Source organism: Schistocerca gregaria, chromosome X, assembly GCF_023897955.1.
Source record: "Schistocerca gregaria isolate iqSchGreg1 chromosome X, iqSchGreg1.2, whole genome shotgun sequence".
In the NCBI taxonomy this organism is placed as follows: Eukaryota; Metazoa; Arthropoda; class Insecta; order Orthoptera; family Acrididae; genus Schistocerca; species Schistocerca gregaria.
In genome coordinates, this window is record NC_064931.1 from 630154334 (window position 1) to 630178973 (window position 24640).

The 24640-nt window shown below is 41.2% G+C and overlaps 1 protein-coding gene across 1 annotated transcript in view; it reads right to left on the minus strand.

The window, feature by feature from the left end:
* Positions 1 to 9990, minus strand: part of LOC126299493 (1,4-alpha-glucan-branching enzyme-like) — an 84398-nt gene extending 74408 nt beyond the window's left edge. Inside the window, exon 1 of the mRNA XM_049991438.1 lies at positions 9737 to 9990. Coding sequence (XP_049847395.1) covers positions 9737 to 9849 — 113 coding nt within the window. The 5' untranslated portion in view covers positions 9850 to 9990. The remainder of the gene's footprint in view (positions 1 to 9736) is intronic.
* Between the last annotated feature and the right edge of the window lie 14650 nt (positions 9991 to 24640).

The following is a 24640-nucleotide window of genomic DNA, read 5'->3' on the forward strand; positions in this document are numbered from 1 at the left end:
AAAGAATGGTCCAAACAAACTACTCATATGAAAGAAATTCAGAAGACATTTTTGGACTCAAAGTGATGGATGAACTCGTATTGCACACACTTTAAAGAGCAAGAAAGAAGAAATTTCGTTCACTCGGCCAACACCTCAAAAACTGCAGGATAACATTCAGATCCACAACCTAAGAAGGGGGATGTTTGTGGCGTGTTTGTATGACTGACTGGTGGATTGCAGAGGTTATAGACGTCAGTTATGAGTCAAATGACATTGTAGTGAACTTTATGCTACCACATGAACCAGCTGCTGGATATAGGTTTCCAGCTGAAAGACAGTGACAAGACCATCAGTGCTTACTTGCTCTCCACAATGTTTTAAGATTGTAAGTGCTCCAGTTCCTATTGGTTCAACAGAAGGGCATCACTCTACATCAAAGGAAGATACTGAAGCAATGGAACATATTTTTAGTTCACTGACTTTCTACTTTCAATACAAAACAGAGTGCACAGAAGTTGTATAAATTGAAACCTTTAAGTCTTTGGACCTCTCACATACATTTTATAATCATTTAAAATGCTTGATAAATGAGTCTCTTACTCATCTTTCAAAACAAAAATTATGTTAAATAAGGCTAGGTTTTGATTTTTATGAGCCTGTTATGTGATAATAAAACAGGTTTCATGTATGGAAAAAAATTCAATTGTTTATAAAACCTGTTCAACCTAGAAGTGGAAGCTCTCCTTTTCAGGGAATGTAGAACTATATGGTATTAATCAAAAGGAAAAAAAAAATCAAAATTTTATGGACTGGCATTCTTGGAAAAAAGAATCCATAAATTACTAAGAAAGTCCAGAACACTTCATAAAAGCACTTTGACAGATAAGTCAAAATGGAGGATTTCTTTGTAATCATAAAGTAATTATCTTTCAAATAAAAAAAAAACTCAACAAAATATCTATAACTGTTCCAGAGATACAGCATTTTTAAATGTTTTCCAAAACTCGCACCTTCAAAATGGTATGCACAGTGTCATCTTTGGAGGGCTGTATCTCAGAGCAGAATTTTTTCTGGAGAAAACAACATGTGTGTTCCTTCATTTTAACATATGCTAAATTAAATAATATCTGAGGCTATGAACCAGAAAGTACCAACAGAGGATTGGGGCGTAATCAATCAAAAGGTTGTATCAGACAGGGCCAAACCCTCATGGTGGAAGTCTGTGAAAAATTCCTGTGGGCAATGCCAGGACAGGACATGAGAGTGTACCCAAGGTTCTCACAGGTTACCATCAGGGTAACCAAAGATATCAAACGCAACTATGGAGGCAAGGTGGGGACTGCGAGTGTTACAGATAAACCTACAACACAGCAAAAGGGCAACACCATCCTAAGTTGTCTTCTGGGAAAACGGGGTGGATGTGGCCCCGTTCTAGGAACTCTATTTTATGCCTCGAAGAAACTGGAGGTAAGTCTGTTTATGCTAGAGGTCTAAAGAACTCCAGAACATGAATTTATGTCAACATGGAATTTCATTCATACCAATAACGGTCTTTTGTACCAGGAAGTTAATGACCATCAGAGAGAAACAGTGTGAGGAAGCAAGCATGAGGGGAATTGCATTGGCTGTAGCTTACCTTCCTTATGAAAACTGTAGTACACTTTCCCAGGAAGTGAGGAGACTGGGTAGACAGCTGTTCACAGCACAATGAACAACTGCTGGTTGGTTGTGATACCAATGCCCTCAATCTGGTGTGGGGAAGCAGTGACAACAGAGATGAGTACCTTCCTTGATTTTCACTTTTGAGCAATCTGGAGATTCAACCTTGCAAGAAGGAAAGGACAATGGGTAAAATATTGGGAAGCCCTTGCCAAATACAACTACGCAGTTAAGCAAGCAAAACCATAATCCTGGACAGTATTCTGGGAGAAAATGGAAGGTAGAGCTACTTGTGGCAGACTTCACTAGAACACCACCTATAATAATCCAGCAGGTTCCCTCAGGAATGAGGATGGTGAATATACAACAGTGAATGAGATGCAGCATGTTCATCTCAAGACTCACTTCCCCCAGTGCACTCTGGCAGACAACACAGATCAAAATTCAGCCCCTCAGAGACATGTTTACAGGTAATCAAAGGGAGGACTGGGAATCTGCCAGAAAATGTGTTGATTTCAAAACAATAAAATGACTGGTGGGAATGTTTCAACTGTTCAAGTCCTCAGGCCCAGATGACATATTTCAAGCTCTAAAGTAACAAGCAGGAGAGAGTTTAATCACACTCCTATGTAGGCTGCTTAGGGTTAGCCTAACAGAAGGAATCTTTAATTTCAAAGAGTACTGATAATACCAAGGCCAAGGATATGGGACTAACCAGTCTGTTCTTTCTTTTAAAGACATCAGAAAAACTTGTTAATGGACACATTATGGAAAGGAAACTAACTAAGGTTCGTTTACATGTAAACCAGCACACATATCAGCCAGGTAAATCTCAGCATTTCACACACTTGTTGGGAAGGTGGAGAAAGCACTATACTTTCAGGAAGTAGCTTTCTGCATTTTCCTAGATACTGAAGATGCTTTTAGCAATATGACCTTTGAATCCATGGTCTGAGCTACAGAAGAGCATGGCACTGAGACCACCATATATATGTTTATTAAGACAATATTGAGCACAAGAAATGTAGAAACCACTATGATGAATGGAGAAATGGTGATCAACACCACAAGATGGTGTCCAGAAGGAGGTGTTTTGTATCCACCACTGTGGATCCTATTGGAACTCATTAAAGAGCCAAATACTAGAGGCTAATTTTACCAAGGATATGCAAACCTAGTCTGAGAATGAATTTAGCACAAATTTACTAGTACTGTTAGAACAATGGTAGAACATGCACTGAACATTGTGCAGAAAACAGGATCTAATGGTCAGTCCCATGAAAACTGTTGTACCATATACAACACAAAGACTGTGCTGGTCCTAATGAAACACTATTTTTAGAGGGGGTAGTGAAATATCTTGGGGTAACCCTGGATGTGAAACCATTGAGGACCACTTAAATTAAGAATGTATGTTTCAAGGTGAAAGGTACTCTTATGAATGCTAGAATAGTGTGGGAAAAAAACTGGAGCCTACACCACATGAATATGTACTGGATATACAGTACTGTAATAAGACCTATAATTTATTGGGATACTGTATGGTGGAACAAAGCAGAACAAAAAGTGGCTCTAAGGAGCTTGGCAAGGTGCTGCGACTTAGCAGCACACCCATTGATGGGATGGAGACCATGCTGGTGCCTCCACTACACCTGTGGGCAGCAGTAGGGGCATACAGGCTAATGACTAAATAGCTTTAATACACCCTGAATCTCATGCTAATATAGGCAATGTAGTAAATATATGAATGGTCGGGAAAATGCCAGCAGACCATAAAATAGCTTCCAGCTGCTTCAACAAAAACTTTTTAGTTTTACAACTGGAAATATTGAGCAGTGGAAGAATGAACCATGACACTATGTAGGACACAGTCTGGTTTACTGATGTGTTGAAAACAGATGAAGGTACTGGGGCTGGGTACATAAGATACAGCTTACACTAAAGAGCACAATCTCTCTAGATAAGCAGGCCACAGTATCCCAGGCACAAATATTGGCTATCAAGGCATGCACGGAGGAGAATTTGAATAGGAACTACAAAGATAATAGCATCTACATTTATTCAGACAGCCATGCAGCTCTGAAATCCCTATCAGCCCCTGCAACAAGATAAAAGATTATTGCATAATGCCACAAAGCCCTGGTGACACCAGGGGAAAGCAACAGGGTAAACCTGATGTGGGTGACAGATAACTCAGGAATCAGTGGCAATGAACAAGCTGATACCTAGTCAGTACCGGTGCGAGAACCCCTTTTATTGGACTGGAACCTGTCCTGACCATCACTGAGGCCACAGTTACATGAAAACTACAAAATGCGATCAGAAAGCAGCATGTAGAATATTGGAAAAAATAGAAACAGAGCAAGCTAATGATGGCACAGCCGCATTTCAGAGAAGTTATGTAATCCTGGGGTTGAAGAGGAGACACAATAAGCTCATGGTAGCACTAATGACAGGCCATGGGAACCTTAAGAAACACCTATGTATGATAGGAATAGAAAAAGTGGCCCTTATAAGTAGGCTGTGCGGTGAGCGTGATGAAACTGCACCAAACCCAATCTCCAAATGTGATGTGTTTGAGATCAAAATACACAGAATATTCAGGTCATCAAATCCTGAAGGAATTTTGTCAAATAAGGCCTCTTACTACTCTTTAACGGGTCTGGTTGGCTTTACTAAAACCACAGGAAGTGAAACTGCAAAATAAACCCTGTTTCAGTGCAGGCAGTAGTGGGCTAGGACCACTATTGTTTTTATCTACCTGCTTAAATCAAATCGAAGGCACACACTTGCCACTACCTTCCTGCAGGTGCTTAGCTGTGGCACTTTCTGGCAGGTTATATATGCAGCTATTATGCCTATGTAGGCAGTAAACTGTGCCAGACCCAGTATTCGGTAGTTCTTCTACCTAATGATGGTGGAGACAGTTGTCAAAAGCTACAATGATTTATTTGAAGTGATGTGGCTTGAAAACCAAGAAGATTTTATTCAGGCATGCCACCTTGAATGAATCTGAGGACACATATTGTGTACTGACAATAAGTTTTGACAACTGTAAAGTTTTGGGAAATTTTATATGAATTTTTCTCAGCACATCAGCCACATAAAGTAGCTGAAGTCTAGAGGAAGCGGGGGAAAAAACGGCCAATAATTTGCCTGTCATCTTCTGGCAAAAATGCCAAGAAAGAAACTATCTGAAATGTCATGTCCCACCAACCAGCATACTTGAATGATATACCAACAACAATACATAAATCATATTAGTGCACACAGTAATTCTCTGCACTCATTAAATCATTGATTCTGAGTTTGTTATCAGAAATACTAGACACAGAAACACTATACAGGTTTACATATCCTTCCTCATGACTCCAGCCTTTAATTTTGATTGTCTTATAATGTAACTAATATCTCCTTAGTTCATGGCGTTCCACATGGTTACACAAGACCATTTGCTACAAGGCAGGGTACAGAAATGCACATAAAATAACAAAAGCTGAAGGTTCCTTTCATAGATCAAAACAGAGGAAATTAAACACAAGTAAATACCACCCTGTACTCTTATGTAATGAGAAAAACAGCAGAAAACAATGTGGGGTTCAGAGCTTTGCTTGACTTTGGATTCTTCCAAACATTTTGGGAAAGAGGAATATCTGATACTAGTTGTCCACTTTGACCAGTGACATAGAAAATGTGACAAACCTTAAACTTGGTCACTAATGTGATATCATTGGGGGATTTCTTCAAATGGTCTAACCTACAGATCAATGTCACAACAACCACGTATTTGCTTTCACTGGCATTGGCCACTCTCAACCAAACTATCACCTTCCAAACTAACCTAAGCCTTAAGCTAAGTTACAGATTAGTCTTTCACCATGATCTTGTTTTTTGCTTTCTCATTCATTGGCTTCAATATCTACGAAACAAATTGTCAAAATCTGTGCCACAACATTATGTCACTGGTCTGAGCAGATGACTAGTATCAAATACTTCTCTTGACCTTTCAGTGCCTTAACCACTAAGGCATCTTATATGGTACTGGCAGGATGTTATGGAAATGTTCATTCATGAGGTGCTTCTATGGAATCAAAATGAAAGTAGTAACTGAAATTATACCACAGACAATTCTGTTAACAGAAAATTTATCCCGTGACAGACTAATAAACTGGCAGTTTTGAAGCATAAGAGCCTTACTGGCAAAAATGAAACTGTGGAGATGACTATGATTTGTGCCTGAATAGCTCAGTAAGTTAGAGAACTGTTCATGAAAAATAAGTGTTCAGGGCCTAATCCAGCACACAAGTTTAATCCGTGGGGAAGTTATGAAATGAACAGGTGGTGGATTTCATTTCAGTACAATATTTTAAGAATTGTCATAGTTGTATTTTTCCATATCCACAATGTTGAAAATGTATGGTATCTGAATTCCAATCAAACATGGAACCCATCACTTAGCTGCATGTTCAGAAATTTGTATGGACATTATATCTAAATTCTGTGACACTATTTTACATTACATTAGTTATATTCCATGGATCTAATAGAGAGTGGTCTCTGTGATGTAGACAGGCATCTGATAAAGAGCAATATTTGACAAGAGTCGTTGACTGTGACCAGTGACACAGGAAATGTGTGATAAATAACTGAAAACAACATGGTGACAGCAATGCGATATCAGTGACTATTTTTTCAAATGGGCCAAGTTACAAGTCAGTCTGATGCCACATCCAGTTCTTCTTCTTCTCACTCTTTTAAAGTACAGAGAAATGACATTTTATTCTATTAATTATAAGTTATCATAAAAAATAAAATTAAGAGTCTGAAGGCTATGTTCAATGGAATAGGAGTTACCAAACAGAAAGTTCTTAAATTCAGCTACATTATCTAATGACATTTAATGTGTTCTGGTAGGCTGCTGAATACACTATTTGATCAAAAGTATCCAGGCACCTGGCTGAAAATGATTTGAGGTTTATGGCACCCTCCATCGGTAATGCTGGAATTCAATATGGTGTTGGCCCACCCTTAGCCTAGATGACAGCTTCAACTATCGCAGTCATACTTTCAGTCAGGTGCTGGAAGGTTTCTTGGGGAATGGCAGCCCATTCTACACAGAGTGCTGCACTGAGGAGAGGTATAGATGTCGATCGGTGAGGCCTGGTATAAGGTCGGCGTTCCAAAATATCCCAAAGATGTTCTATAGGATTCAGGTCAGGAATCTGTGCAGGCCAGTCCATTACAGGGACATTATTGTCATGTAACCACTACACCACAGGCCGTGCATTATGAACAAGTGCTCAATGGTCAGAGAGAGAGAGAGAGAGATATTCTTGTAACAAGTTTCTGTATTCTAAAAACGCTACACGGGTACTAACTTGAATTTTTGAAGACTATGATTCTATAACCCGTGAGATGAATGTAAATATTCACAATAAACTAGTTTCATTTTTTTTAATCACCTACAGCAAAAATTGTGGATACTGGAAACGTAACTGAACCAAGTTGGTTTATTAATTCTTGGCAGTGGGCCTTTCAGTTATGGTTGTGACTTATCAGTAATCCCAAAAAATTAATTTTTTTTTCCTCTAGTACATCAACCTTTGAAATACTAATTCCTGTAGCTTGTGGGGGTTCTGTGAAATATACTGAATTGTATGTACTGAACCTTGTTAAAATTAAATGTTAACTGATTTGCCTTGAACCATCAGGTAATATTTCTGAATATTTCATTAGCTGTTTTTTTCAGTAGAGGTTTTGAATTTTTTTTATTCCTACTCCTGTATCATCTGCTACACAAAATTGGGGTCTTCTGAAATTGTGAAGGGAAGCTAGTTTATGTATATAAGAAATAACAAGGGTCTCAAATTTGAACTTTGTAGTACATCACATCTCATTGCTTTAATCATGAGACCCTATCGCTATGTGGTTGACACAGAACTGAAACACATTGCTTTCTGTCGTTCAGATAACACAAAAACCATAAACCTACTATTCCTTAATATTCCAAGTTTTGTATTAGGATACCATAATTCACTCAATCGAAAGCCTTAACCAAGTCACAAAACATTCCCAATTTTGCATGGTGAAGATGAAACAAGAGATGTATGAGTGAACAAAGGATACAACACAATAGTACATGATAAAGTACCTTGGGACTACTGCATAATAGTATTAACCTGTGTGCCACAGTATAAACTGTTGAACAAATGAGACAAAGAAAGAAGAGGGAGAGAACTGCAGAGGAACAGCTGGAGGGGGAGGGTGGCTGACAGCTGTGAGGAATATGCAGCAAGCACGTGACAGGAATGTGGCACCTGTGAGCTCACTTTGTCATGGGCAAGGAGAGTTGCACATATGCATACTTACGTGGAGGAGTGGACTGGGAAGAAGAAATATAAAAGAGGAAGAGGCAGACTGCAGATAGGAGGAATAGGAATATATCCTCTCTTATGAGTCAGGGTCACCTGTGAAAGCAGTATCATCATATAACAGTGCTGCTGTTATTTCTGTAGAGATTTTTATGTAGGAATGACTATGTAGCATTTGTCCATCTGAACTACTGGCCCCAGATAAGTATGCCCAACAGCAGAGTTGTACATCTACTGGCAGAACATGGTATTGAGCAGCTGCTGTGCCACTAAAAGGTAGCCAGTCAAGACAATGTAATTGTCTGTGGTTTTCTATTCAGTACTATGTAGCTTTGAAGGAGGGCATTGCAAGCTTACAATTTCTTTCAATCTTTTTTATGAACCTATTGACCACTTAACTATTCAGTAGATTGTTATATTTATTTCTCCCATGATTTACCTTACTTTACAAAACTTAATAATGGGCAAGGAAAGAGTCAGGTGTCAAATGGCCACTTAGGGACAATCCTCCCACTATTTGCCTAGAATGAAATTTAATCACAATTTAATAAGGCAATGTAGTAATTCTTAAGTATGTGCAATTTAACTGCACTGTCTGCTATCCATGTCTTTCAAACAGAAAATTAAACTGAGAAAACATAAAAATAAAGGAGAGAGATCTTTGACTCTTTCCTCAACAGGTGGATCCTTCCTAATATAGGGCCATGTCTAATAACTGTAGCAGATTCTCTCAAAATGCTCTTGCCAAGTCGACTGCTATAGTGAAGTAGCAGATGATTAATTCATTAGTTAGTTGTTTAAATGTGCTGCGAGGTGTGGTGATGAATATCACTAGAACAAGTTGAAAAATTGCACATTTCTCATCGCATGTATGCTGTTTGAAACTCAAAAATATGACTCATTCATAGTTACTGTGGACAAATTTTTATAATGATAGGAACAAAAACACAATCACCCTTAACGTTTATTTTTGTTTCTAAAGTTACTTACATTGACAGTTGATAACAATAAATCATTGGGAAAGTGGACAAATAGTTTTAAGCATTAACAATAACTGTGCTCAAGAATTCCAAGGCATTTAATTCCTAAACCATGAATCAAAAATGGAAGAATGATTTGTTTAATGTCAAGTTGGTATCAAAGTGATTATAGATACAATGTACGCTTGGTTTCAACAAGTATGTTGAAACACCACTTCAAATGATTCCGGAAAACCAAAGCCTATGTTAGTATTATATTTTTATTCCACTCTTCCAGGCCGTATTTACATTCTACACAAATAATAATACACAAGGAAAATTACTTACCAACAAATGATTCCTATGAAACTGTGGAGATATTTGTGCATGTATTTACATGCGTATAGCTGAGAACTGTTACGGGAAAGTAAATAAACATTTATGCTGCAGTGAATATCAACTTGTTGACGATGACATTCACGTGACAAAACAGAAAATCCGGGTCGGAATGGAAATGGATGAGTAGGAATTCGGTTGTGGTCTTTTCAATGACACTTACGGGGGCGAATATAAACAAACATGAGAGCTTAAAATTGCCCTTCGAAACATTTGCATTTATTAACAGGAAACCGTATCATTAAGGAAACACGAGCATCAATATTTTTCAACCATCATAACGTATTTTGCAAATTTTAACTCATTTACTGCAAGCCCGATATTGACCTTGTCAATGTCCTGGAAGGTTACCACAAAAACACAACCTACCGTTTCCTGAATTCTCTCTCATATGGTTTCAGATACGGATCTCTCTGCAGAAGCTCGTCCAAGTTAGGCACTTCAACTTCCATAGGATCTAAAGACGATAATTTACCACCCATTGTTTATAATCGTTAAACTCCAATTCACATTACCCTCCACACTTCACCACTCCAAAGCTTTTACTAACTACAGACATGCACACACACTGAAGATACATCTCTGAATCGAAAGAGGCGCTGTGGTCGGATCTTTCAAGTAGTCCAAACATCTAGTTAGTTCGTTCGTTAGTTTCATGTTCCATGGATCATTTTGCACGATAAATCGTACGCTTACATCGAAAATTAATTTATAGATATGGCTAAATACTGAACATTCCTAAGTTTTTTTAAAATCAAAATTTGAGTTAATAGTTCCTAGCCAACACCTTTTATACATTACTACAACAGAAATTTTTGTTCCAGTATTGTGCATCTCTTTTTGTGGACACTTAGAAATTTTGAAGTCGCTACCATCTTTGTTATTTCCTATCAATGTTTTACACTTATTATTGCTATAGTACCCCTAGATAAGCGGAACTGAATAATATGTTGTGTGTTTTTAAAAATGAGGGTGAGACCATTTGCAGAAAACCTTTCAATAACACTTTTAAGAACATATTTGATGAAATTGCTTGCACCACATAGATCGTAGTATGTCAGACGTTATGAGAATCTGTAGGCATTTTTATGTCTCAATCTCCATTTAAAAATCATTTCACGAGTCATTGGATTAGCCCTGTACCTCGTGAAGTAAATTAACATGCGAAAACCTAAGGATCTAATGTCTTGACAATTTAGATAGTTCTTTTTGTCTCATACCTTTCATTTACATTTCCATTCCATCCTAAGTTGCGAACAGAGACCGCAGAAAAAAATGCTTCCATTACGAATTTGTGTTCTGAACTGAGATATACCTTACGAGAGGGCAGTCACATGCCGCTGAATTTTCTTTCCCAGGCCGACAGGTGGTGGATCAGCAGTTGTTCAATGCCGTCTCGTGTGGACGCACGAAATGTGCAGCGATTTATTGCAGGCATCTGCGCTGACAGGCTTTAGGGCTATAGGGTAGAAATATTTCTTCTCTATGCTGAAGAAACAGGACTTCGGAGTGCTTGTATATTCTTGATGATTACATCTTCCACCACACTGTAGTTAAGCCTTTTGTTGTTTTGCCGTCGTACAACCGACTATTTGAAGATCACCGACCACAGTAATTTCCTGTTCGGATTTAAAACTGAAAAAAATTGAAGGAATAAGGAAAAAGACAGAACTTTTCACAAGATAATATTATCTTCCGCAGTTAGTGAATGCTTTCGTGCATTTGTTAGTTTACTGTTGTGTTCGGTTAATTTTTACCTAAGGAATCAAGAGTTACAAAAGAAATGATTTTTAACACTTTTGTTACTATGCATAATCGATTTCTTCTACTCACAACTAACCACTGGTCGTCTTCAGATCATTGCACAACAAGCTGCGTGCTATAAAATGTCACATATACACAAGTCTTGCATTATCACAGTACATATGTGAAACGAATTTGTAAAATGTCGTAGCATGCAGCTTGTTGTGCGATGATCTGAAGTTTACCAGTGATGGTCGAAACTGATCAGATGTGATCAGATGGCAGTGGCTGCATCTGTCAATAAACTAATGAGGCATCACGCCACAGACTTCTCCGTTGGCAATAATTCAGTTTTTCCAAAGAAGTGCGTTGCTCTCATGAACTGAAAATAATTTAATCAAACATCTGATACTCATCGTACCTTAAAACGGAAGAAAGTCTTCCACAATGGAACATGTGATATTTGCAAATAAACTGAGTTTCTTAAGCTGGAATGTCTTTAACAGTTTTCCCTCTGACAAGTGGAATAATCCGGCAGTAGACCCGATTATTCCACATGTCAAGATCTCGCCGGGAAAGCCTGAAGAGTTGCAGTTTTCCCTCTCTTGAAAATGGAAACTTGCGTTAGTTGCCAATGGCTTCTATTTCAAAATGTTTTCTATTTCAAATGGCTTTTGATAATACTCCTCCTTAACTGACTGTCACATACTGATTGTATGCATGTAGTAGAGTAATAATGTAACACACAGACTATTTCGTGCGGTAGCGTTCTCGCTTCCCACGCCCGGGATCCCGGGTTCGATTCCTGGCGGGGTCAAGGATTTTCTCTGCCTCGTGATGACTGGGTGTTGTGTGATGCCCTTAGGTTAGTTAGGTTTAAGTAGTTCTAAGTTCTAGGGGACTGATGACCACAGATGTTAAGTCGTATAGTGCTCAGAGCCATTTGAACCAGACTATTTAATACAGTGTTGACACGGCTTTCGCGATTGTAGCACTTTTAAATTTGAATAGAATACTTGCTCCTACGTGGATGGCTGTGATGTACGTTCTGACACTTTTGCACATTTGAAAAAAAAAACTTACTTTTCTGGTGTAATTTCAGCATCCTGTTGCTATCATTTCAAAGTGGAGTAATACAATATATTAAACTTCTATTACAAGGCTAGTTAGAGGAGAACGTCTGAAAAGCATTCCCAGGTACAACACTCTCCCCTGTATACAGGACGTCTCTCCTAAGAGTCGTCTGGCGCCTTCCCTCTGGTGTTTCGGCAAATATTTGCAATTTTGTTTTTGCAGTGTGTAGTTGGAGTCAGCCAAAAGAAATATTGGTCATCACGCCGTTCATGCGATGCCCAGAGCGAAAGGAAAGCATCGGTCTGTTTCCCATTACAAACAAAATGATTTTTAAAGCAGAATCTGACGTGCCTGTTCCATGGAGCAGTCTCACATTAGTCCAGTGCGATATTCGTCATATATATAGGGTGGTCCATTGATCGTGACCGGGTCAAATATCTCAGCGTCAAACGAAAAGCTTCAAAGAACGAAACTTGTCTAGCTTGAAGGGGGAAACCAGATGGCGCTATGATTGGCCCACTAGATGGCGCTGCCATAGGTCAAATGGAAATCAAATGCGTTTTTTCAAAAATAGGAACCCCCTTTTTTATTACATATTCGTGTAGTACGTAAAGAAATATGAATGTTTTAGTCACAAACATATGGCTCACAATTTTAGACGAACAGTTGGTAACAGGTAGATTTTTTTTTAATTAAAATACAGAATGTAGGTACGTCTGAACATTTTATTTCGGTTGTTCCAATGTGATACATGTACCTTTGTGAACTTATCATTTCTGAGAACACATGCAGTTACAGCTTGATTACCTGTAAATAGCACATTAATGCAATAAATGCTCAAAATGATGTCCGCCAATGCATTTGGCAATACGTGTAACGACATTCCTCTGAAAAGCGAGTAGTTCGCCTTCCGTGATGTTCGCACATGCATTGACAATGCGCTGACGCATGTCAGGCGTTGTCGGTGGATCACGATAGCAAATATCCTTCAACTTTCCCCACAGAAATAAATCCGGGGACGTCAGATCCGGTGAACGTGTAAGCCATGGTATGATGCTTCGACGACCAATCCACCTGTCATGAAATATGCTATTCAATACCGCTTCAACCGCACGCGAGCTATGTGCCGGACATCCATCATGTTGGAAGTACATCGCCATTCTGTCATGCAGTGAAACATCTTGTAGTAACATCGGTAGAACATTACGTAGGAAATCAGCATACATTACACCATTTAGATTGCTATCGATAAAATGGGGACCAATTATCCTTCCTCCCATAATGCCGCACCATACATTAACCCGCCAAGGTCGCTGATGTTCCACTTGTCGCAGCTATCGTGGATTTTCCGTTGCCCAATAGTGCATATTATGCCGGTTTACGTTACCGCTGCTGGTGAATAACGCTTCGTCGCTGAATAGAGCGCGTGCAAAAAATCTGTCATCGTCCTGTACTTTCTCTTGTGCCCAGTGGCAGAACTGTACACGATGTTCAAAGTCGTCGAGACGCAATTCCTGGTGCATAGAAATATGGTACGTGTGCAATCGATGTTGATGTAGCATTCTCAACACAGACGTTTTTGAGATTCCCGATTCTCTCGCAATTTGTCTGCTACTGACGTGCGGATTAGCCGCGGCAGCAGCTAAAACACCTACTTGGGCATCATCATTTTTTGCAGGCCGTGGTTGACGTTTCACATGTGGCTGAACACTTCCTGTTTCCTTAAATAACGTAACTATCCGGCGAACGGTCCGGACACTTGGATGATGTCGTACGGGATGCCGAGCAGCATACATAGCACGCGCCCGTTGGGCATTTTGATCACAACAGCCATACATCAACACGATATCGACCTTTTCCGCAATTGGTGAACGGTCCATTTTGACACGGTAATGTATCACGAAGCAAATACCGTCTGCACCGGCGGAATGTTACTTCCTTATACGTTTGTGACTATTACAGCGCCATCTATCAGAAAGCGAAAAAAGTGGTCCAACTAAAACATTTATATTTCTTTACGTACTACACGAATATGTAATAAAAAACGGGGGTTCCAATATTTAAAAAAACGCAGTTGATATCCGTTTGACCTATGGCAGCGCCATCTAGCGTGCCAACCATAGCGCCATCTGGTTTCCCCCTTCAAGCTAGACGAGTTTCGTTCTTTGTAGTTTTTTCGTTTGATGCTTATTTCGTGAGATATTTGGCCCGGTCACTATCAATGGACCACTCTGTATATATGTATCACTAAACGAATCTGGGCTGATCTATCAAGTGAACGCGTAACGTTCCGCTTTAAAAATCATTTTGGTTGTAAAGGGAAACAAACCGACTTTTCCTGTTGACGCTGGGCGTCGCAGGAAACACGTGATGACCAGTATTTGTTTGGCCTGACTCCATCTACACATTGTTACAACGAAATTGCAAATATCTGCAGAAACACCAGAGTAAATACACCTGACTACTCTTAGGAAAGACACCCGGTATACAGGGTTATTGAGCTGCTCCTACCGATGTCGTTTTATGCAACCTACAAACTTATTTCTGGCCTTAAAAACCGACGCACTTGCTACACGCAAACTATTAGTCCTACAAAATGAACAGGACCTTTTTGTAGGAAATTTAATGTAGTTAAATTGTGTAATGCGAAATGTTTTCGCCATAGGCGGTAGTTTTCAAGTTAGTCAAGAAAAACGTACAAAAACGACATTCAAACGCACCTCACTCCCTCGCTTAACCTCCACTGTCTAGAATTTCCAGTACGTTGTTTATGGCACCTCCTTCTACCACTGTACAAAAATTTGCTTATGCACGAATTCCTTCCCGCATTTGATCCTTTTTTTTTCTTCGTTGATTGTAGAGATCAGAAAAGGAGCGAGTACCAGTCTGAAGCTTGCTGGAGAGTAAATCTAGTGGTGACTTACTGTTAGTACGGAAGATGAAGACACGAGGCGAAATGACCGATTTTCGAGATCAGATGGCCTTTAACGAAGCAATGTTTTGTGATATTGTGGAGGGTATAAGACGAAAATTAAGTGATGCAAAGTACACAAGACAAATGTGTTCCATTAGAGGAGGAGTGATATTTGGAATAAGTTTCACGCTATAGTCCACGCTTCAGACGAAAAACATAAAAATTTCGTCCAGTGCAAACAAAATAGTTGTATTCTTGTTTATTTCACCCCCACCATGAGAAAACATGTGCTGCGATCAACGAAAACTGGACACAGTGCAACGCCACTGTCATATCGCTGCGACAAAAAGGAGCACTATTTTTGTATTCATTTGGTCATGGCAACTTGTGTTTATGGGCTAACATTAAGTCGTGTAGCTTATCGTTCATTCCTGTAATTTATTTTACCATTTAGAGATCGCACTTCATCCTCATGTCACGTTTTCTGAACTGTCGTTACAGACTCGGTAACGCCTTGAAAGTGCGTACATGGCAACGTAATTGTTAGACATTCTTTGAATATATATTTATTATTAAACAAATTTATAGCTGTCTTCGAATAAGTTTTATCTGAGAAAATGTATGACTAAACACAACAGTATTCACTGCTAACCGATCGGTCATTATACTGGTACATAACTTGCTTCTGTCATTTAGGCTAGTCGGATGTTTTGTGACATTTCACTTTTCAATTGAAATTGGCTATAAAGCCGAAACCATGATCGTGTGAAATAAATGAATAGTAATTTACAGTTTAATGGCGGAAATTTCTTTGAAAAGAGTTGCGTATGTAGTGGGAATGCTGTGAGTACGCGGTTATACTTGTGAACTCGTGTACTCACTCTCCTTTCGACATCTACATCTAGATCTACATAGATACTCCGCAAGCCACTGCATGGCGCTTGGCGGCGAGTACCCTGTACCACTACCAGTCATTCCATTTTCTGTTCCACTCGCAAACAGAGCGAGGGAAAAACGACTGCCTATATGCCTCCGTATGAGCCCTAATTTCTCGTATCTTATCTTCGTGGTCCTTACGCGCATTGCACCTTGGCGGCAGTAGAATCATTCGGCACTCAGCTCCAAATGCCGGTTCTCTAAAATTTATCAATAGTGTTTCAAGAAAAGAACATCGCCTTCCCTCCATGGATTCCCATTTGAGTTCCCAAAGCATCTCCGTAATACTTACGTGTTGTTCGAACCTACCAGTAACACATCTAGCAGCCCGCCTCTGAATGGCTTCGATGTCTTCCTTCCATCCGGCCTGGTATGGGTCCCAAACACATGAGCAGAACCCAAGAATAGGTCGCACCAGCGCCCTATATGCGGTCTTCTGTCCTAAAATTCACCCAATAAACCGAAGTTGACCATTGCCACCCTACCACTGTTCTCACATGCTCGTTCATCCTCTTAGCGCTTTGCAATCTTATTCCCAGATATTTAAAAGACTTGACTGTGTCAAGCAGGACACCAGTAATATTTTTTCCCAACTTACAGGGTTTATCTTCCTACTCATCCGTATTATCTTGCATTTTTCCACATTTCGGGCTAGCTGCCATTCATCACGCCAACTGGAAATTTTGTCTAAGTCGTCTTGTATCTTCCTACAGCCACTCAACTTCGACACCTTACCGTACACCACGGCATCATTAGCAAACAATCTCAGATTGTTTATGTATATAAAGAACAACAGTGGTCCTATTACACTTCCCTGGGGCACTCCTGACGTTACTCTTGTCTCTGATGAACACTCGCCGTCGAGGACAATATACTGGATTCTATTATTTAAGAATGGTGCACTCAGCGTCGTGATGCCAATTGAGGAGCTACTCGACCGAACAGTAGCGGCTCCGGTCAAAGACAGTCACCGTAACGACCGGGAGAGCAGTGTGCTGACCACATGCCCCTCCTATCCTTATCCGCAACGGAGGATGACATGGCGATCGGGTGGTCTCGATAGACCACTTGTGGCCTGAAGACGGAGTGCTTTTATTATTTAAGAAGTCTTGGAGACACTCTCACATCTGTGAACTTATTCCATATGCTCCTACCTTCGTTGACAGCTTGCAATGGGGCTCCGTGTCAGATGCTTTCCGAAAATCTAGAAATATGGAATCTGCCTGTTGCCCTCCATCCATAATTCGCAGTATATCATGTGAGAAAAGGGCAAGCTGAGTTTCGCGAGAGCGATGATTTCTAAAACCATGCTGTTTCGTTGACATAAGCTTCTCAGTCTCAAGGAAGTTTATTACATTCGAACTGAGAATATGCTCAAGGATTCTGCAGCAAACCGAAGTTAAGGATATTAGTCAGTAATTTTTCGGGTCCGTTCTTTTACCCTTCTTATATACTGGAGTCACTTGCGCTTTTCCCAGTCGCTTGGAACTTCGTTCTGGGCAAGAGATTCACGATAAATGCAAGCTAGGTAAGGGGCCAGTGCCGTAGAGTACTCTTTGTGAAATGAAACTGGAATTCCATCTGGGCCTGGTGATTTATTTGCTTTCAAATCTTTCAGTTGTTTCTCTAGGCCAGGGATGCTTATTACTTTGTCATCCATATGGGAGTCTGTCAGATGGTCACGTGATGGTATGTTTGTACGATTCTCCTGTGTGAACGATTTATTGAACGTGAAATTTAAAACTTCTGCTTTCGATTTGCTGTCTTCAACTGCCGCACCACACTGGTTATCTAGGGACTGGATGGAAGCCTTAGACCCGCTTAGCGACTTTACACAATACCACAATTTTCTCTTATTCTCTGCCAGATCTTATGCTAAGGTGACAATGGCGAATCTCTTCTAACCTTCGCTTGTCGTCATTTGTGAGTTCCCTTTCTAACCGAGAGTGTAACAGCCTCTGCTTCCTCAGCATCCTCCGAATTTCGTTATTAAGCCATGATGGGTCTTCTCCATCCTTTATCCACTTGCTAGGCAGATAATTCTCCAGACCACGAGCGAATCGAGTGAACTTGTATCCCAAAGCAGTCTCATGTGACGAGCGGCGGATTCTTACGAATCGAGTCTACGGGTACGAGTTCGGAAATGAAGTCGCAGGACTCGCTGGCGAGTTTAAATCGAGTACGCGGATCTCATTCCTAATATCTAATTGACTAGTACGATTACGCAGCCGGTTTAGTCGAGAACTTGCATATTGTGAAACTGATGTTTGTGTAAATTTTAACAGCATAAAATACACAGTTACACGGTTGTATTCATCAGGTCTTCTGACTACGAAACTACTGTGCTTGTGAGGGTTAAGTTTGGATCAAATTGTCTTAGTAATTACTTTTGGTGTAACGTTTATAAAAGTTGTTTTTTCTTTCACTACCCTCATGGACACGTTTAAATTACTAAAGTTAACGAAACAGCCGGCTATGGTGGTGGCGTAATAAGGCCAGTCAATGAAGACCAAAGAAAGTCGAATGTGGGAAGTAATTCGTGCAGTCGCAAATTTTTGTCCAGTGGTAGGAGCAAGCGCCATGAACAACATACTAATAGTCTCGACTGGTGGAGACTATGTGTGGCAGTGAGGATGCGTCTGAAGGCCACTTTTGTACATTTCTCTTGAACAACTCGAAAAATACGGCCTTTAGTGAAAACATATCCCAGCACAAAATTTAAATGCACCAAATTTCCTTCAAAATGATCCTCTTTTCTCACTAATAGTGAGAGAATGTGAAATTCTCGCCAAATGCAACCGTCCGGATTTGCATAGAATGACAGTAGGGACGGCTGAATCACTTACTCATGTTCAGAAAAAAAAACAGAATACCTTGAACGACCAGAGATAGGACGTTCATATTACATTAGTATGTGCTGCAGAAATGATTAGCGTTTGAACTATGTGGGTCCGCGGATTCAAGGTGCCGGCCGCTCCGGTCTAGCGGTTCTAGGCGCTTCAATCCCGAACCACGCTGCTGCTACATCTACATCTACATCTACATCCATACTCCGGAAGCCACCTGACGGTTTGTGGCGGAGGGTACCCTGAGTACCTCTATCGGTTCTCCCTTCTATTCCAGTCTCGTATTGTACGTGGAAAGAAGGATTATCGGTATGCTTCTGTGTGGGCTCTAATCTCTCTGATTTTATCCTCATGGTCTCTTCGCGAGACATACGTAGGAGGGAGCAATATACTGCTTGACTCTTCGGTGAAGGTATGTTCTCGAAACTTTAACAAAAGCCCGTACCGAGCCACTGAGCGTCTCTCCTGCAGAGTCTTCCACTGGAGTTTATCTATCATCTCCGTAACGCTTTCGCGATTACTAAATGATCCTGTAACGAAGCGCGCTGCTCTCCGTTGGATCTTCTCTATCTCTTCTATCAACCCTATCTGGTGCGGATCCCACACTGCTGAGCAGTATTCAAGCAGTGGGCGAACAAGTGTACTGTAACCTACTTCCTTTGTTGTCGGATTGCATTTCCTTAGGATTCTTCCAATGAATCTCAGTCTGGCATCTGCTTTACCGACGATCAACTTTATATGATCATTCCATTTTAAATCACTCCTAATGCGTACTCCCAGATAATTTATGGAATTAACTGCTTCCAGTCGCTGACCTGCTATTTTGTAGCTAAATGATAAGGGACCTATCTTTCTATGTATTCGCATCACATTACACTTGTCTACATTGAGATTCAATTGCCATTCCGTGCACCATGCGTCAATTCGCTGCAGATCCTCCTGCATTTCAGTACAATTTTCCATTGTTGCAACCTCTCGATACACCACAGCATCATCTGCAAAAAGCCTCAGTGATCTTCCGATGTCATCCACCAGGTCATTTATGTATATTGTGAATAGCAACGGTCCTATGACACTCCCCTGCGGTACACCTGAAATCACTCTTACTTCGGAAGACTTCTCTCCATTGTGAATGACATGCTGCGTTCTGTTATCTAGGAACTCCTCAATCCAATCACACAATTGATCTGATAGTCCGTATGCTCTTACTTTGTTCATTAAACGACTGTGGGGAACTGTGTCAAACGCCTCGCGGAAGTCAAGAAACACGGCATCTACCTGTGAACCCGTGTCTGTTGCCCTCTGAGTCTCGTGGACGAATAGCGCGAGCTGGGTTTCACACGACCGTCTTTTTCGAAACCCATGCTGATTCCTACAAAGTAGATTTCTAGTCTCCAGAAAAGACATTATACTCGAACATAATACGTGTTCCAAAATTCTACAACTGCTACGGTCACAGGTTCGAATCCTGCCTCGGGGATGGATGCGTGTGATGTCTTTAGGTTAGTTAGGTTTAAGTAGCCCTAAGTCTATGGGAATGATGACCTCAGATGTTAAGTTCCATAGTGCTTAGAGCCATTTGAACCATTTTAGGATTCAAGGTCAATATCGATATCACGGCGCAACACCACCTAACGGTAAAATATGCTCTTGTTGCCGCTATAAAACGAAGGCAATGGATCAGCGTGACTTGAGCAGAGCCGGCCGGAGTGACCGTGCGGTTCTAGGATCCTGCCTCGGGCATGGATGTGTGTGCTGTCCTTAGGTTAGTTAGGTTTAAGTAGTTCTAAGTTCTAGGGGACTGATGACCTCAGAAGTTGAGTCCCATAGTGCTCAGAGCCATTTGAACCATTTGAACTTGAGGAGACTTGCTGGACGCCTCGCAAACTTATGCGCGATCCTTCCGTCTAATCAGTGAGTTTGAAAGACGGCGCATTATTGGCATGAGAGAATGTGATACATCCACCAGGAAACTGCTCTAGACCTGATCGAGATCTCAGCCGAATGGCATTGCAGGACAAATCTGCGTCCTTCTTGGCTCTTTGGAGCAATAGCGGAACAGTGTAACACATCGTACACTATCGAAGGTGACAGTCCGTCGCCGTATATTACGGCATGGGTTACTTGCGTGTTGTCCACTTCGACGTCACTAGGGAGAAGAATGGCATCAGATAGTGTTTTCGGACGAATCCAAGTTCTTTTCGTTTAGAAATGATGTCCGCATTTTGGTTCACCGCAGTGTGTGTCCAGGGCACTGTGATCAGTGTGAGCAATGTGAATGACATCCTGCGATACGTAGCCATAACCTTTCTGTACGACATTCCAGACCCCTTTTTTCAACAATACAATGCACGACCACATGTTGCTATACGAACACGTGACTTCTTGATGTCACAGAATCTCAGCCTTTTTCCCTGGCCCGCCAGATCATCAGATTTGTCGCGAATGGAAAATGCATGGAATATGGTGACACGAAGGGAGCAACATTGTGAGCCAGTGCCAACCTCCACAGATGATCTCTGGAACCAGGTGAATGCAGCATGGAAGGCTATACCACAAGACGCCATTAGCGCCTTAAAAGTGCCGATGTCATCATGCATGGAACACGTTATCAGGGCCCATGGCAGACCGTGTGCCTACTTGGCAACAGGGCACATGCTGAACTGAGGTTATTGCAGAACATACTAATGTACATATCTTGCGAATATGAACGTCCTATCTCTTAGTCGTTCTTCCCGGCGGGGTCAGGGATTTTCTCTGCCTCGTGATGGCTGGGTGTTGTGTATTGTCCTTAGGTTAGTTAGGTTTAAGTAGTTCTAAGTTCTAGGGGACTGATGACCATAGATGTTAAGTCCCATAGTGCTCAGAGCCATTTGAACCATTTTTTCTTAGTCGTTCAGCTAAGTTTCCACACCTTTATTCTTTTACTTTTTGTTTAATACGAAACATTGTGCTAAATCAGTTCTTGGGTATGGTTTGAAATATAATCCACAAAGCGTAAAAGTTTCGATCCACATGTCTCTGCCCAACAATTAAGAATTTTTGAACGTAGTCAGTGATAAAAGTGACTGACAAAGTCACTGAAACTTGAAATTATTTTTGCCAGCAGTAGAGCATGAATTTTGAACGGAAACGAAGGCGTGTAAAAATGATTAGAGGGGGGAAAATTTGTTTTCAATGGGAGACATTATAAGAGCACAGAAAAAAGGAAGATAGTCTTTGTGAGAAACAATTGACATCCTCATTCAACAAAAAGGAGCACAAATAGAATATGTGTACGTTTTTGTAACTAATTGACTTTAATCTATTCAAAACATACACATTAGATTTTGAAATGCCAACAATGACTCTTTATTTCTCTTAACCATCGGCATTAAAATACTTGCAAAAGTTAAATCCTCTGCCTCACAAATCTACAAGTCTTTGACTTCTTAATTGACTGCAAGTGTGACCTGAGGGGATGGGCGTTTGAACAAAGTGTTTAAATATCTTAGGATTGTAATAACGCTTAATTAAAACACTTAAACTTAACTGTAAATAGTATGAGGTCTAAGAAGCAGGTAGTCTGGGATCAGAGAGCAAAGCAGTATCTTGCAAGAGCTTGGACGGAAAATACATTAGTCAAGATAAGTAAAGCATCTGAAGTCTTAGTTTTCTTGCTGTTCTATAAAAGGTAGATTAAAATGCCCTGCAATCTGCTTCCATCGCCGGCCTCTGTAGCCGACCGGTTCTAGGCGCTTCAGTCCGGAACCGCGCTGCTGCAGCGGCTGTAGGTTCGAATCCTGCCTCGGGCAGGGATGTGTGTGGTATCCTTAGGTTAGTTAGGTTTAAGTAGTTCTAAGTCTAGGGGACTGATGACCTCAGATGTTAAGTCCCATAATGCTAAGAGCCATCTGAACCATTTTTCTTCTTCCATCGGTAGTACTGAGGAAGTTTGTGTATGCTGGTCTAAGGACAACTCAGGTTCTGACTCAGGTATCAGTATCGACTCAGGACAACCGCTGATGTACAATGTGGCCTGCACAAGGAGTTGACGTATGTTATGTGACGATCTCATGCATCGCACCAGTGAATTACCCTGTACCTCACACACACCACAGGCCCTGTGCCCGTTATCCATTGCATCATATAGCTTGTGATGTGTCCTTGATGAGGTGTGTTACTATGTACAGTACATGATCGTAGTCAAAGGTGAAACGTTACTCGTCACGAAAGTTGGCAGACATGCATTTAGTGTACCGTGTGGCGGGGTGTAGTACCCGTAAAGCAGTAGGAATGTACAGAGAAAGCTTTCCCAACAGGCGTCATCGTAAATGGAAGACGTTTATCTTCGTGGATACCAACTTACGAGAGGCAAGGTCATTCACATCACAGAGAGCCGGCCAAGGTTCCCGCCAGAGACATTCTGACCAACAGACTTTGAGGGGATCGTGTTGGGGCGTGTGACCGACCATCCAGCAATAAGCACCCGTCAACTTGCTTGTGAAAAGCAAACTTCGAGGTATACAGTCTAGAGAGTAATGGTGGAACAAGTACTACATCTCTATCATAAAGATCATGTGCAAGCACTGGGAACAACGGATTCTGAGCCCCACATTCATTTCTGCCAATGGATTATCCACCGCAGCTGCGTAGTACCAAACTTTGTACGGTTTTTATTGTTCATGGTCGAGGCCTTATTCACCCATGATGGTGTTTTCAGCAGCTGCAACAGACATGTCTGGATTAACGACGATTTCCACGCCACCCACGTCAGTGACTAGCAGCAACTATTCTCTGTCACACATGGGTGGGCATTGTCCAAGATCAACTAACAGGACCTTATTTACTGCCTCTTCATTTGACTGGTCCACTTCACCTGGTGTTCCTATGAGATATACTGCCACAGTTCTTGGAGACCGCACCCCTTATTGTCCACGAAAGGATGTGGTTTCAAGACGACGGTGCACCAGCACATTTCGCTGTTAATGTCTGTGAGCATCTGAATAACACGTACCCTCATCGTTGGGCTGGAAGAGGAGGTCATGTCCCATGGCCAGCGCGATCGCCAGATCTCACACCTCTGGAATTTTTCCTGTGAAGTTACATTAATATGTTGGTGTATTAAACCCCAGGAGAAACAGATGAAAACCTGTTTTCTGGAGTCCAAGCTATCTCTTTCCTGGTGCAACAGCCACCAGGGATCTGTGAGAGAATGTAGTAGAACTTCATGTTCCATTGCCCTACATGCACTGAGACTGGCAGTTGTCACTTTGAACACTTACTATGAGCTATATTGTTGTTATGTGGTGTACGCTATGTACACTCCTGGAAATTGAAATAACAACACCGTGAATTCATTGTCCCAGGAAGGGGAAACTTTATTGACACATTCCTGGGGTCAGATACATCACATGATCACACTGACAGAACCACAGGCACATAGACACAGGCAACAGAGCATGCACAATGTTGGCACTAGTACAGTGTATATCCACCTTTCGCAGCAATGCAGGCTGCTATTCTCCCATGGAGACGATCGTAGAGATGCTGGATGTAGTCCTGTGGAACGGCTTGCCATGCCATTTCCACCTGGCGCCTCAGTTGGACCAGCGTTCGTGCTGGACGTGCAGACCGCGTGAGACGACGCTTCATCCAGTCCCAAACATGCTCAATGGGGGACAGATCCGGAGATCTTGCTGGCCAGGGTAGTTGACTTACACCTTCTAGAGCACGTTGGGTGGCACGGGATAGATGCGGACGTGCATTGTCCTGTTGGAA